At 57.6% G+C, this 13,270-nt stretch overlaps 1 protein-coding gene across 1 annotated transcript in view; it reads right to left on the bottom strand.

Moving 5' to 3' along the window:
- Positions 1 to 13,270, bottom strand: part of LOC140726738 (B-cell receptor CD22-like) — a 195,404-nt gene that overhangs the window by 150,182 nt on the left and 31,952 nt on the right. The window contains exons 9-10 of the mRNA XM_073043547.1: positions 8,442 to 8,729; positions 7,163 to 7,429 (exon numbers count right to left, since the gene is read on the bottom strand). Coding sequence (XP_072899648.1) covers positions 7,163 to 7,429; positions 8,442 to 8,729 — 555 coding nt within the window. The remainder of the gene's footprint in view (positions 1 to 7,162; positions 7,430 to 8,441; positions 8,730 to 13,270) is intronic.

Below are 13,270 nucleotides of genomic sequence, written 5' to 3'. Positions count from 1 at the left end.
TGACCCACAGTAATGCGCTCCCTCCCACAGCACTGTGCTCCCTCCTCACCGCCGGACCCACAGTACTGCGATCCCTCCCACAGTACTGCGCTCCCTCCTCACCGACTGACCCACAGTACTGCGATCCCTCCCACAGTACTGCGCTCCCTCCCACAGCACTGTGCCCCCTCATCACTGCCTGACCCACAGTACTGCGCTCCCTCCTCACTGCCTTACCCACAGTACTGCGCTCCCTCATCACCGCCTGACCCACAGTACTGCGCTCCCTCCCACAGCACTGTGCTCCCTCCTCACTGCCTTACCCACAGTACTGCGCTCCCTCCTCACTGCCTGACCCACAGTACTGCCCTCCCTCATCACCGCCTGACCCACAGTACTGCGATCCCTCCCACAGCACTGTGCTCCCTCCTCACTGCCTGACCCACAGTACTGTGCTCCCTCCTCACTGCCATACCCACAGTACTGCGCTCCCTCCTCACCGCCTGACCCACAGTACTGCGCTCCCTCCTCACCGCCTGACCCACAGTACTGCGCTCCCTCCTCACCACCTGACCCACAGTACTGCGCTCCCTCCCACAGCACTGTGCTCCGTCCTCACCGCCTGACCAACAGTACTGCACTCCCTCCTCACTGCCTGACCCACAGTACTGCGCTCCCTCCTCACTGCCTTACCCACAGTACTGCGCTCCCTCATCACCGCCTGACCCACAGTACTGCGCTCCCTCCCACAGCACTGTGCCCCCTCCTCACTGCCTGACCCACAGTACTGCGCTCCCTCCCACAGTACTGCGCTCCCTCCTCACTGCCTGACCCACAGTACTGCGCTCCCTCCTCACTGCCTGACCCATAGTACTGCGCTCCCTCCCACAGTACTGCGCTCCCTCCTCACCGCCTGACCCACAGTACTGCGCTCCCTCCCACAGCACTGTGCCCCCTCCTCACTGCCTGACCCACAGTACTGCGCTCCCTCCCACAGTACTGCGCTCCCTCCTCACTGCCTGACCCACAGTACTGTGCTCCCTCCCACAGCACGGTGCTCCCTCCTCACTGCCTGACCCACAGTACTACGCTCCCTCCCAGAGCACTGTGCCCCCTCCTCACTGCCTGACCCACAGTACTGTGCTCCCTCCCACAGCACTGTGCTCCCTCCTCACTGCCTGACCCACAGTACTGCGCTCCCTCCCACAGCACTGTGCTCCCTCCTCACTGCCTGACCCACAGTACTGCGCTCCCTCCCACGGCACTGTGCCCCCTCCTCACTGCCTGACCCACAGTACTACGCTCCCTCCCAGAGCACTGTGCCCCCTCCTCACTGCCTGACCCTCAGCACTGTGCTCCCTCCTCACTGCCTGACCCACAGTACTACGCTCCCTCCCACAGCACTGTGCTCCCTCCTCACTGCCTGACCCACAGTACTGTGCTCCCTCCTCACTGCCTGACCCACAGTACTACGCTCCCTCCCAGAGCACTGTGCTCCCTCCTCACCGCCTGACCCACAGTACTGCGCTCTCTCCCACAGCACTGCGCTCCCTCCTCACCGCCTGACCCACAGTACTGCGCTCCCTCCCACAGTACTGCGCTCCCTCCTCACTGCCTGACCCACAGTACTGCGCTCTCTCCCACAGCACTGTGCCCCCTCCTCACTGCCTGACCCACAGTACTGCGCTCCCTCCCACAGCACTGTGCTCCCTCCTCACCGCCTGACCCACAGTACTGCGCTCCCTCCCACAGTACTGCGCTCCCTCCTCACTGCCTGACCCACAGTACTGCGCTCCCTCCCACAGTACTGTGCCCCCTCCTCACTGCCTGACCCACAGTACTGCGCTCCCTCCTCACTGCCTGACCCACAGTACTGCGCTCCCTCCCACAGCACTGCGCTCCCTCCTCACTGCCTGACCCACAGTACTGCTCTCCCTCCTCACTGCCTGACCCACAGTACTGCGCTCCCTCCCACAGCACTGCGCTCCCTCCTCACTGCCTGACCCACAGTACTGTGCTCCCTCCTCATTGCCTGACCCACAGTACTGCGCTCCCTCCCACCGCACTGTGCCCCCTCCTCACTGCCTGACCCACAGTACTGTGCTCCCTCCTCATTGCCTGACCCACAGTACTGCGCTCCCTCCCACAGCACTGTGCTCCCTCCTCACCGCCTGACCCACAGTACTGCGCTCCCTCCCACAGTACTGCGCTCCCTCCTCACTGCCTGACCCACAGTACTGCGCTCCCTCCCACAGTACTGTGCCCCCTCCTCACTGCCTGACCCACAGTACTGCGCTCCCTCCTCACTGCCTGACCCACAGTACTGCGCTCCCTCCCACAGCACTGCGCTCCCTCCTCACTGCCTGACCCACAGTACTGCTCTCCCTCCTCACTGCCTGACCCACAGTACTGCGCTCCCTCCCACAGCACTGCGCTCCCTCCTCACTGCCTGACCCACAGTACTGTGCTCCCTCCTCATTGCCTGACCCACAGTACTGCGCTCCCTCCCACCGCACTGTGCCCCCTCCTCACTGCCTGACCCACAGTACTGTGCTCCCTCCTCATTGCCTGACCCACAGAACTGTGCTCCCTCCCACAGTACTGTGCTCCCTCCTCACTGCCTGACCCACAGTACTGTGCTCCCTCCTCACTGCCTGACCCACAGTACTGCGCTCCCTCCCACCGCACTGTGCCCCCTCCTCACTGCCTGACCCACAGTACTGCGCTCCCTCCCACAGCACTGTGCCCCCTCCTCACTGCCTGACTCACAGTACTGTGCTCCCTCCTCACTGCCTGACTCACAGTACTGTGCTCCCTCCTCACTGCCTGACTCACAGTACTGTGCTCTCTCCTCACTGCCTGACCCACAGTACTGCGCTCCCTCCCACAGCACTGTGCCCCCTCCTCACTGCCTGACCCACAGTACTGCGCTCCCTCCCACCGCACTGTGCCCCCTCCTCACTGCCTGACCCACAGTACTGTGCTCCCACCTCACTGCGTGACCCACAGTACTGCGCTCCCTCCCACAGCACTGTGCTCCCTCCTCACTGCCTGACCCACAGTACTGTGCTCCCACCTCACTGCGTGACCCACAGTACTGCGCTCCCTCCCACAGCACTGTGCCCCCTCCTCACTGCCTGACCCACAGTACTGTGCTCCCTCCTCACTGCCTGACCCACAGTACTGCGCTCCCTCCTCACTGCCTGACCCACAGTACTGCGCTCCCTCCCACAGCCCTGTGCTCCCTCCTCACCGCCTGACCCACAGTACTGCGCTCCCTCCTCACTGCCTGACCCACAGTACTGTGCTCCCACCTCACTGCCTGACCCACAGTACTGCGCTCCCTCCTCACTGCCTGACCCACAGTACTGCGCTCCCTCCCACAGCACTGTGCTCCCTCCTCACCTCCTGACCCACAGTACTGCGCTCCCTCCTCACTGCCTGTCCCACAGTACTGCACTCCCTCCCACTTCACTGTGCTCCCTCCTCACTGCCTGGACCACAGTACTGCGCTCCCTCCTCACCGCCTGACCCACAGTACTGCCCTCCCTCCCACAGCACTGTGCTCCCTCCTCACTGCCTGACCCACAGTACTGTGCTCCCTCCTCACTGCCTGACCCACAGTACTGTGCTCCCTCCCACAGCACTGTGCTCCCTCCTCACCGCCTGACCCACAGTACTGCGCTCCCTCCCACAGCACTGTGCCCCCTCCTCACTGCCTGACCCACAGTACTGCGCTCCCTCCTCACTGCCTGACCCACAGTACTGTGCTCCCTCCCACAGTACTGCGCTCCCTCCTCACTGCCTGACCCACAGTACTGCGCTCTCTCCCACAGCACTGTGCTCCCTCCTCACTGCCTGACCCACAGTACTGCGCTCCCTCCTCACTGCCTGACCCACAGTACTGTGCTCCCTCCCACAGCACTGTGCTCCCTCCTCACCGCCTGACCCACAGTACTGTGCTCCCTCCTCACTGCCTGACCCACAGTACTGCGCTCCCTCCCACAGCACTGTACTCCCTCCTCACCGCCTGACCCACAGTACTGCGCTCCCTCCCACAGCACTGTGCCCCTTCCTCACTGCCTGACCCACAGTACTGCGCTCCCTCCTCACTGTCGGACCCACAGTACTGCGCTCCCTCCCACAGCACTGTGCTCCCTCCTCACTGCCTGACCCACAGTACTGTGCTCCCTCCTCACCGCCTGACCCACAGAACTGTGCTCCCTCCCACAGTACTGTGCTCCCTCCTCACTGCCTGACCCACAGTACTGCGCTCCCTCCGACCGCACTGTGCCCCCTCCTCACTGCCTGACCCACAGTACTGCGCTGCCTCCCACAGCACTGTGCCCCCTCCTCACTGCCTGACCCACAGTACTGCGCTGCCTCCCACAGCACTGTGCCCCCTCCTCACTGCCTGACCCACAGTACTGCGCTCCCTCCCACCGCACTGTGCCCCCTCCTCACTGCCTGACCCACAGTACTGTGCTCCCACCTCACTGCGTGACCCACAGTACTGCGCTCCCTCCTCACTGCCTGACCCACAGCACTGTGCTCCCACCTCACTGCCTGACCCACAGTACTGCGCTCCCTCCTCACTGCCTGACCCACAGTACTGCGCTCCCTCCTCACTGCCTGACCCACAGTACTGCGCTCCCTCCCACAGCCCTGTGCTCCCTCCTCACCGCCTGACCCACAGTACTGCGCTCCCTCCTCACTGCCTGACCCACAGTACTGTGCTCCCACCTCACTGCCTGACCCACAGTACTGCGCTCCCTCCTCACTGCCTGACCCACAGTACTGCGCTCCCTCCCACAGCACTGTGCTCCCTCCTCACTGCCTGACCCACAGTACTGCGCTCCCTCCTCACTACCTGTCCCACTGTACTGCCCCCCCTCCCACAGCACTGTGCTCCCTCCTCACTGCCTGACCCACAGTACTGTGCTCCCTCCTCACTGCCTGACCCACAGTACTGTGCTCCCTCCCACAGCACTGTGCTCCCTCCTCACCGCCTGACCCACAGTACTGCGCTCCCTCGCACAGCACTGTGCCCCCTCCTCACTGCCTGACCCACAGTACTGCGCTCCCTCCTCACTGCCTGACCCACAGTACTGCGCTCCCTCCCACAGCACTGTGCTCCCTCCTCACTGCCTGACCCACAGTACTGTGCTCCCTCCCACTGCACTGTGCTCCCTCCTCACCGCCTGACCCACAGTACTGCGCTCCCTCCTCACTGCCTGACCCACAGTACTGCGCTCCCTCCCACAGCACTGTGCCCCTTCCTCACTGCCTGACCCACAGTACTGCGCTCCCTCCTCACTGTCGGACCCACAGTACTGCGCTCCCTCCCACAGCACTGTGCTCCCTCCTCACTGCCTGACCCACAGTACTGCGCTCCCTCATCACCGCCTGACCCACAGTACTGCGCTCCCTCCCACAGCACTGTGCTCCCTCCTCTCTGCCTGACCCACAGTACTGCGCTCCCTCCCACAGCACTGTGCCCCTTCCTCACTGCCTGACCCACAGTACTGCGCTCCCTCCTCACTGTCGGACCCACAGTACTGCGCTCCCTCCCACAGCGCTGTGCTCCCTCCTCACTGCCTGACCCACAGTACTGCGCTCCCTCATCACCGCCTGACCCACAGTACTGCGCTCCCTCCCACAGCACTGTGCTCCCTCCTCTCTGCCTGACCCACAGTACTGCGCTCCCTCATCACCGCCTGACCCACAGTACTGCGCTCCCTCCTCACTGCCTGACCCACAGCACTGTGCTCCTTCCTCACTGCCTGACCCACAGTACTGCGCTCCCTCCTCACCGCCTGACCCACAGTACTGCGCTCCCTCCCACAGCACTGTACTCCATCCTCACGGCCTGACCCACAGTACTGCGCTCCCTCCTCACTGCCTGACCCACAGTACTGTGCTCCCTCCTCACTGCCTGACCCACAGTACTACGCTCCCTCCCAGAGCACTGTGCCCCCTCCTCACTGCCTGACCCACAGTACTGCTCTCCCTTCCACAGCACTTTGCTCCCTCCTCACTGCCTGACCCACAGTACTGCGCTCCCTCCCACAGCAATGTGCTCCCTCCTCACCGCCTGACCCACAGTACTGCGCTCCCTCCCACAGCACTGTGCTCCCTCCTCACCGCCTGACCCACAGTACTGCGCTCCCTCCCACAGCACTGTGCTCCCTCCTCACTGCCTGACCCTCAGTACTGTGCTCCCTCCTCACCGCCTGACCCACAGTACTGCGCTTCCTCCCACAGTACTGTGTTCCCTCCTCACTGCCTGACCCACAGTACTGCGCTCCCTCCCACAGCACTGTGCTCCCTCCTCACCGCCTGATCCACAGCACTGTGCTCCCTCCCACAGCACTGTGCTCCCTCCTCACTGCCTGACCCACCGTTCTGTGCTCCCTCCTCACCGCCTGACCCACAGTACTGCGCTCTCTCCCACAACACTGTGCCCTCTCCTCACCGCCTGACCCACAGTACTGCGCTCCCTCCCACAGTACTGTGTCCCCTCCTCACCGCCTTACCCACAGTACTGCGCTCCCTCCCACGGTACTGTGCTCCCTCCTCACTGCCTGACCCACAGTACTGTGCACCCTCTCACAGCACTGTGCCCCCTCCTCACTGCCTGACCCACAGTACTGCGCTCCCTCCCACAGCACTGTGCCCCCTCCTCACTGCCTGACCCACAGTACTGCGCTCCCTCCCACAGCACTGTGCCCCCTCCTCACTGCCTGACCCACAGTACTGCGCTCCCTCCTCACTGCCTGACCCACAGTACTGCGCTCCCTCCCACAGTACTGTGCTCCCTCCTCACTGGCTGACCCACAGTACTGCGCTCCCTCCTCACTGCCTGACCCACAGTACTGCGCTCCCTCCCACAGTACTGTGCTCCCTCCTCACTGGCTGACCCACAGTACTGCGCTCCCTCCTCACTGCCTGACCCACAGTACTGCGCTCCCTCCTCACTGGCTGACCCACAGTACTGCGCTCCCTCCCACAGCACTGTGCCCCCTCATCACCACCTGACCCACAGTACTGCGCTCCCTCCTCCCCGCTGTAGGACTCTGTTGGATTTTCAGTGCGGGTGACAGGTGATTCCCGCTGTGTGATCGGTTGGTGGGGAATCCGATTGTGTCTGTGTGGTGACAGGATACCGCAGTGTCGTACTCACACTGAACATCGATGCGTTTGCCTGGAGACTCCTGTTCACCAATGAAATTCTTTGCGGAGCAGTAATAGACACAGGAGGCGTCCTCCATTTGAACACGCAATCCGTAATTTCCACTTTCTCCCCACTGCTCTGTTGACTGGGAGCCACACACTTTCCTCCAGTTGAAATAGTTCGCTGCTGGGTTGGCTTCATATTCACACCTCAGTGTGATGGCCTGACCAACAGGAGCAGCATCGGGAGACGTGATTCTCACGTTGGTGGGAGCATCTGCAGAAAGAAACTCCCTTCAGTTAAATCGGACCCTGTATCCCACAGCATCAGGACAAGACTGGGAACCATTTGGGCCGAATATCGACTGGGTAAAAGTAACAGGCAATAGAAACACGTGTAACACACTCCCAGAGTGAGACACAGGGTAAAGCTCCTTCCACACCATCCCATCACACACTCCCGGGGTCAGACACAGAGTGAAGCTCCCCCCACACCGTCCCATTACACACTCCCGGGGTCAGACACAGAGTGAAGCTCCCTCCACACCGTCCCATCACACACTCCCGGGGTCAAACACAGAGTGAGGCTCCCTCCACACCGTCCCATCACACACTCCCGGGGTCAGACACAGAGTGAAGCTCCCCCCACACCGTCCCATCACACACTCCCGGGGTCAGACACAGAGTGAAGCTCCCTCCACACCGTCCCATCACACACTCCCGGGGTCAGACACAGAGTGAAACTCCCTCCACACTGTCCCATCACACACTCCCGGGGTCAGACACAGAGTGAGGCTCCCTCCACACCGTCCCATCACACACTCCCGGGGTCAGACACAGAGTGAAGCTCCCTTGTCATCATCCCATCAGACACTCCCGGGGTCAGACACAGAGTGAAGCTCCCTTGTCATCATCCCATCACACACTCTAGGGACCTGAAAAATTGAAGGTCCCTTTGTCCAACCCCAACACACTCCTGCGGTTATACACAAGGTGAAGCTCCTATGGGTAGCATGAGGGTCCCTCCTCACCAATTCTTCCACAATGTGGCGCTCCCTCCACTCATCCTTCCCACAGCATTCCCTCCTCACCCCCTCCCACAGCGGTTCCCTCCTCACCCCCTCCTACATGGCTCTCTCCTGACCGCCCTCCGACAGTGCAGAGTGCCCTGTCTACAATTCCCTCCTGAAGATACTGGAGTTCCCGACCTCCTAAATCCCCGGGGCAACAGAACAGCGGAATATCGGGGGATCACTGGGTGTCCAGCAGGGATGGTGTGGGTTACTCACACTGTACGTGGATGGTGATGGTCTCCGAGCTTCCTGTTCCAATCTCATTACGAGCCTGACATCGGTATCTATCGCCATTCTCTTGTCGGCTAATCCTGTCAAACCGCATTTCCTGATTTTGGCTCACCTCAAACCAACCATTTCGGACCCAGGAGTAACTGGAGACCGGTGGGTCACTCTTGGTGCTGACACAGGTCAGAGTCAGCTGATCATTCTCTCTCATAGTTGCTGGCGCTCTGGTCAGTACGCCATCGACGTGGTACTCAATGTGAACGCCCAGAGGTCGAGCTGGAATAGGATTCAACACCTCACTTAGAAACTGGTCAGTGTTTGCATTTCCTGGATTGTTTTACATTAACTTTGACCACCCAGATGCACCCATTAGATCCCTCGACCCACAGTGGGGTGTGTGCTCTATGCTAATCCACCACTTCTCTGTCACCTCCCCCCCCCGCATAGAACATAGAACAGTACAGGCCCTTCAGCACACGATGCTATGCCAATATTTTGACCTACTCTAAGATCAGATGAGCCCTTCTCTCTCACATGGCCATGGCAGTGTAACGGTTAATGAACCTTTTTGCAGAGCCAGCTGTCAAATTGAGGATCAGTTTCTTTCATTGTCTGTAAGGAGTTTGTACTTTCTCCCCATGATGCTGTGGGTTTCCTCGAGATGCTCGAGTTTCCTCCCAGATTCTACAACCGACCGGTCAGGGTTAGGAAGTTCCGGACATGCTATGCTGGTGCTGGAAAAATTGTGACCCAGCTCACCTCTGAAGGTGTTGGTCATTGGTGCAAAACAATGTATTGCACTGTATGTGCTGAGGTACTTTAGTCAAAGCCGATCTCTCCAACTCGTTTCTATTTTTTTCATTCATTCACAGGCCTGTCTAATTGTTTCTCAAATCTCTAACATATCTGCAGCGTCCCCACCACTCTCTGTGAAAAATCCTACCTTTGGCATACACCTGTACTTTCCTCCAATCACCTGGAAATTTGAACCCTTCTGTTACGTACCCCCAGGGTTCATTTCTTCTGTGGACTGTCACTTTAAAACGCCGAGAGAATGGAGACTGACGTTTGCTGTGTTGGGTTTCTACTGACTGCAGAATTGCTGAGATGCTGTGGTGAGCATCTTGTGTTTACACCTGCTACAGTGTGTTTGGACTTTTGCAAGGACACTGCCTGCTTCTGAGCTGCTATGGCGAAGAGAGGTGGAGTTATTTGATGGTTAGTGGAGGTTTATGGTTGCTCGCAGCATGTTAATTTAAGCAAGGTCAGATGATTCTCACCTGGACACATGGTCAGAGTCGAGCTGGGTTCGATCATGAAAAGATACCAGTGAGTGGGGTCGTTGGTTTAAACTTTCAGTAGCCCAAAGGGGTGAGTTGAGATCGATCCGGAGCATTGATAACCGACTCTCACCAGTGCTGCAACTAGAAGAAGTTTGCAGAGAGGAGCAGAGAGAAAAGGTTTGAAACAGAAGAGACCTAGTGACAAAGAGATCACTATCTGGACTCTCTCCAAGTAGCCCGTAAGGGCGAGTTTGATTCCATTCAGATATGGAAGTGTGACTGTCACATAGTTAATCCACAGGAGTGAGTTTCTGGTTGAGGGATACCTTTGTGAATACCAGTTGTGTGTTTACCCTTGTCTGGGTGTGGTATTTCACTGAAGAAGGCACCCCTGTGGCAAATCACTGTAGGAGTTACTTCATATGTCGTGGGACTGGATAAGTGGCTATCACAGTTGTGTGATTGGGGTAACCCTGTGGAATCTACCGGTGTGTGATAACCCTCGCCTGGGTGGTAGTTCCCTTGACGATGGTACCTCAGTGATAAGCTACTGTTGATGATAATCCAGACGTGGATTCGATTTGAGTATCCTGTGGCTGCCACTTTGGGATGACCCGTAGCTGAATTCAGGTATGGAATTGTGGTAACCACTTGTGAGAAAGGATATTCTGTGAAGATCACTGTCGGTGATACTTCGCGTGAAGGATTCGGAGGACAACAGGAAGAATGACAACACCTGTCTATTCAGATTACAAATACCTCTCTCTTAACTGTGGATCGAACTGAACTTTCTTATATTCCATTGTAAGACTGTAACTCTTGCCACCTGAGCTTGAATGAGTTTGGGAACTTTATTTTTACACCTATATACGCATAACTCTTGACTTACCTGGTTTAAGTTACTATATGACGTAGTTACTAACAAAATAGTGTTTTGTTAACAGCAAAACCAGACTCCAGGTGTGTCCTACTGCTGCTGATACTTTTACAGGGTTGTGTGTATGTAACACTTCATATTAAACATTTCCACTCTGGGGAAATGTCTCTGGCTATCCACTCTATTTCCAGTCATCTTCCACCATGTCACCTCTCATGTCTCCATTCTCCTCTCCTCTGTTTGTTCAGCTCCCATTTCACCCCTCCCTGTCAGAACAAAGCCATCTGGAAATGGCTTTCCGGGGTGAGAGGAGGTTCACTTATATTCCTCATCGGATTTTCCATCGTTTCCCTATGGTTCCCCGCTCCACATGAGTCTACTCAAAGGGCCCCGTTGTTCTACAATTCCCCATAGAAACATCTCTGATTGTTCGCTGATCCAGTGAATATTTGCATCTACAACAATATGTACAATGTCCTGTGTATGTTACTAAAAAGGGCTTCTTTGGTTTGTTACGAGTAGGAATGCTTCTTTGTCTGTTAAAAGTTTCTCTCGCCGTTGTTTCACTTTAGAATGGCTGATATGGTAATTGTATTCACTTGTTAATCAATGGGGAATGTTATTGTGTTTTGTGAGGCTGGGACCTTGGGGGAGGGGTTGCGCGGGCTTGAGGAGTCCGGAGGGAGACGCCGAGGAAGCAGGACGTGCGCTCGGGAGACCACCGGGGAGTCCGAAGTGGGAGTTTCGGGAGGACGACCACCTAGGAGTCGAATGGTTCGCTGGATGAGCTCCACCGATGTGCACTAAACTGACTGAACTTTGATAAGTTGGCGCCTTTTGTTTTTTTCTTGTATATATATATATTGTACTGCCTAATACTCTTTTAATTTTAGTAAACTCTTTAAAGTGTATGTCATACCGGTATTTGTTGTGGGTTTGATACTGCCGGCGGGGGCGCGAGGCATAAACTCGATTCTCACAGCACCTGCGTGAACGGGAGGCGGGGTTGGTGTGTGGCTGGATTTCTTTTTCCCCTAGACATATACCAGCCTGTTGGGTAAGTGTTACATTTGTGGGGGCTCGTCCGGGATGATCAATGTGAAGAGGCGTTCCAATCTTTGAAAAGGGCACTGACCCAGGCCCCGGTGTTGGCTTTTGCCGATCCCCAGAAGCCATATGTGCTGCACACGGATGCCAGTCGAGAGGGTCTCGGGGCTGTTCTGTACCAGGAGCATGGCAAAGCATTGAGACCGGTAGCCTTTGTCAGCCGAAGCTTGTCGCCATCGGAGAGAAACTATCCCACTCACAAGTTGGAGTTCCTGGCGCTGAAGTGGGCGGTGGTGGACAAGTTGGGCGATTACCTGTACGGAGCCAAGTTTGAGGTGCGAACGGATAACAATCCGCTCACTTATATTTTGACTTCGGCAAAGCTGGATGCCACAGGACATCGGTGGCTGGCGGCCTTGTCAGTATATGATTTCAGCCTGAGGTACCGGCCCGGAAGCAAGAATGTCGATGCGGATGCTTTGTCTCGTCGGGAGCCGGGGGAACAGGAGAGGGATGAGGAGTGGGAGAGTGTCCCTGCCCCTGGAGTGAAGGCGATGTGCCAGTTTGCTATCACCGTGAAGGCCGAGGGAAGAGGGAGGCTGGAACGAGCCGTGGACCATTTGGGGGGTTTTGACGACGCCATACCCCTAGCTTACTGTGACCTGACCGCACTACGGACTAAACAGTTGCCGGAACTGAGTCCGGGGGAAGTGGCCGCTGCTCAGCAAAATGACCCGGGCATTGGCACAGTGTGGAGAGCAGTCGAGAGGGGGGATGGGGCGTTGGCTGAGAAGGCGAAACACCCATTCGTGCCCCTGTTGTTGAAGGAGTGGTCTCGGTTGAAGTTAAAGAATAAAATCTTGTACCGGGTAACGGCGCCTCCGGACCAACCCCACTGTTGGCAACTGGTTCTGCCGGAGGAGTATCGGCAGGCTGTACTCCAGGCCCTACATGATGATTCTGGACACTTGGGGGTGGAAAAGACCTATGGATTACTCAAAGACCGGTTCTACTGGCCCCGGATGAGGGGGGAAGTCGAAGAATACTGTAGGGGCTGCAGTCGTTGCATCCGGAGGAAGACCCTGCCCGCGTTGGCGGCTCCACTGTCACACTTGCAGAGTGCGGGACCTCTGGACCTGGTATGTATGGATTTTCTGTCGATTGAACCTGACACCAGCAACACCGCGAAAGTCTTAGTCATCACCGATCATTACACTCGCTATGCTCAGGCATTTCCCACTAAGGATCAGAAGGCGACGACAGTGGCGAAGGTGTTATGGGAGAAGTATTTTGTTCATTACGGCCTTCCCAGGCGAATCCATAGCGATCAGGGGCGGGACTTTGAGAGCCGCCTTATCCATGAATTACTGACTATGCTTGGGGTTGAGAAATCCAGGACTACCCCGTATCACCCACAGGGAGATCCGCAGCCAGAGAGGTTCAACCGGACCCTGTTGGATATGCTCGGGACGCTGGAGATTGGGCAGAAAAGCAGGTGGAGTCGTCATATTGGACAATTGGTTCACTGTTACAATTGTACTCGCAATGATGCTACAGGATATTCGCCCTATTATCTGATGTTCGGGCGGGAAGCGAGGTTGCCCATTGAC

This window comes from Hemitrygon akajei, chromosome 1, assembly GCF_048418815.1.
Source record: "Hemitrygon akajei chromosome 1, sHemAka1.3, whole genome shotgun sequence".
In the NCBI taxonomy this organism is placed as follows: domain Eukaryota; kingdom Metazoa; phylum Chordata; class Chondrichthyes; order Myliobatiformes; family Dasyatidae; genus Hemitrygon; species Hemitrygon akajei.
This window is presented reverse-complemented; position numbering and strand designations above follow the sequence as displayed.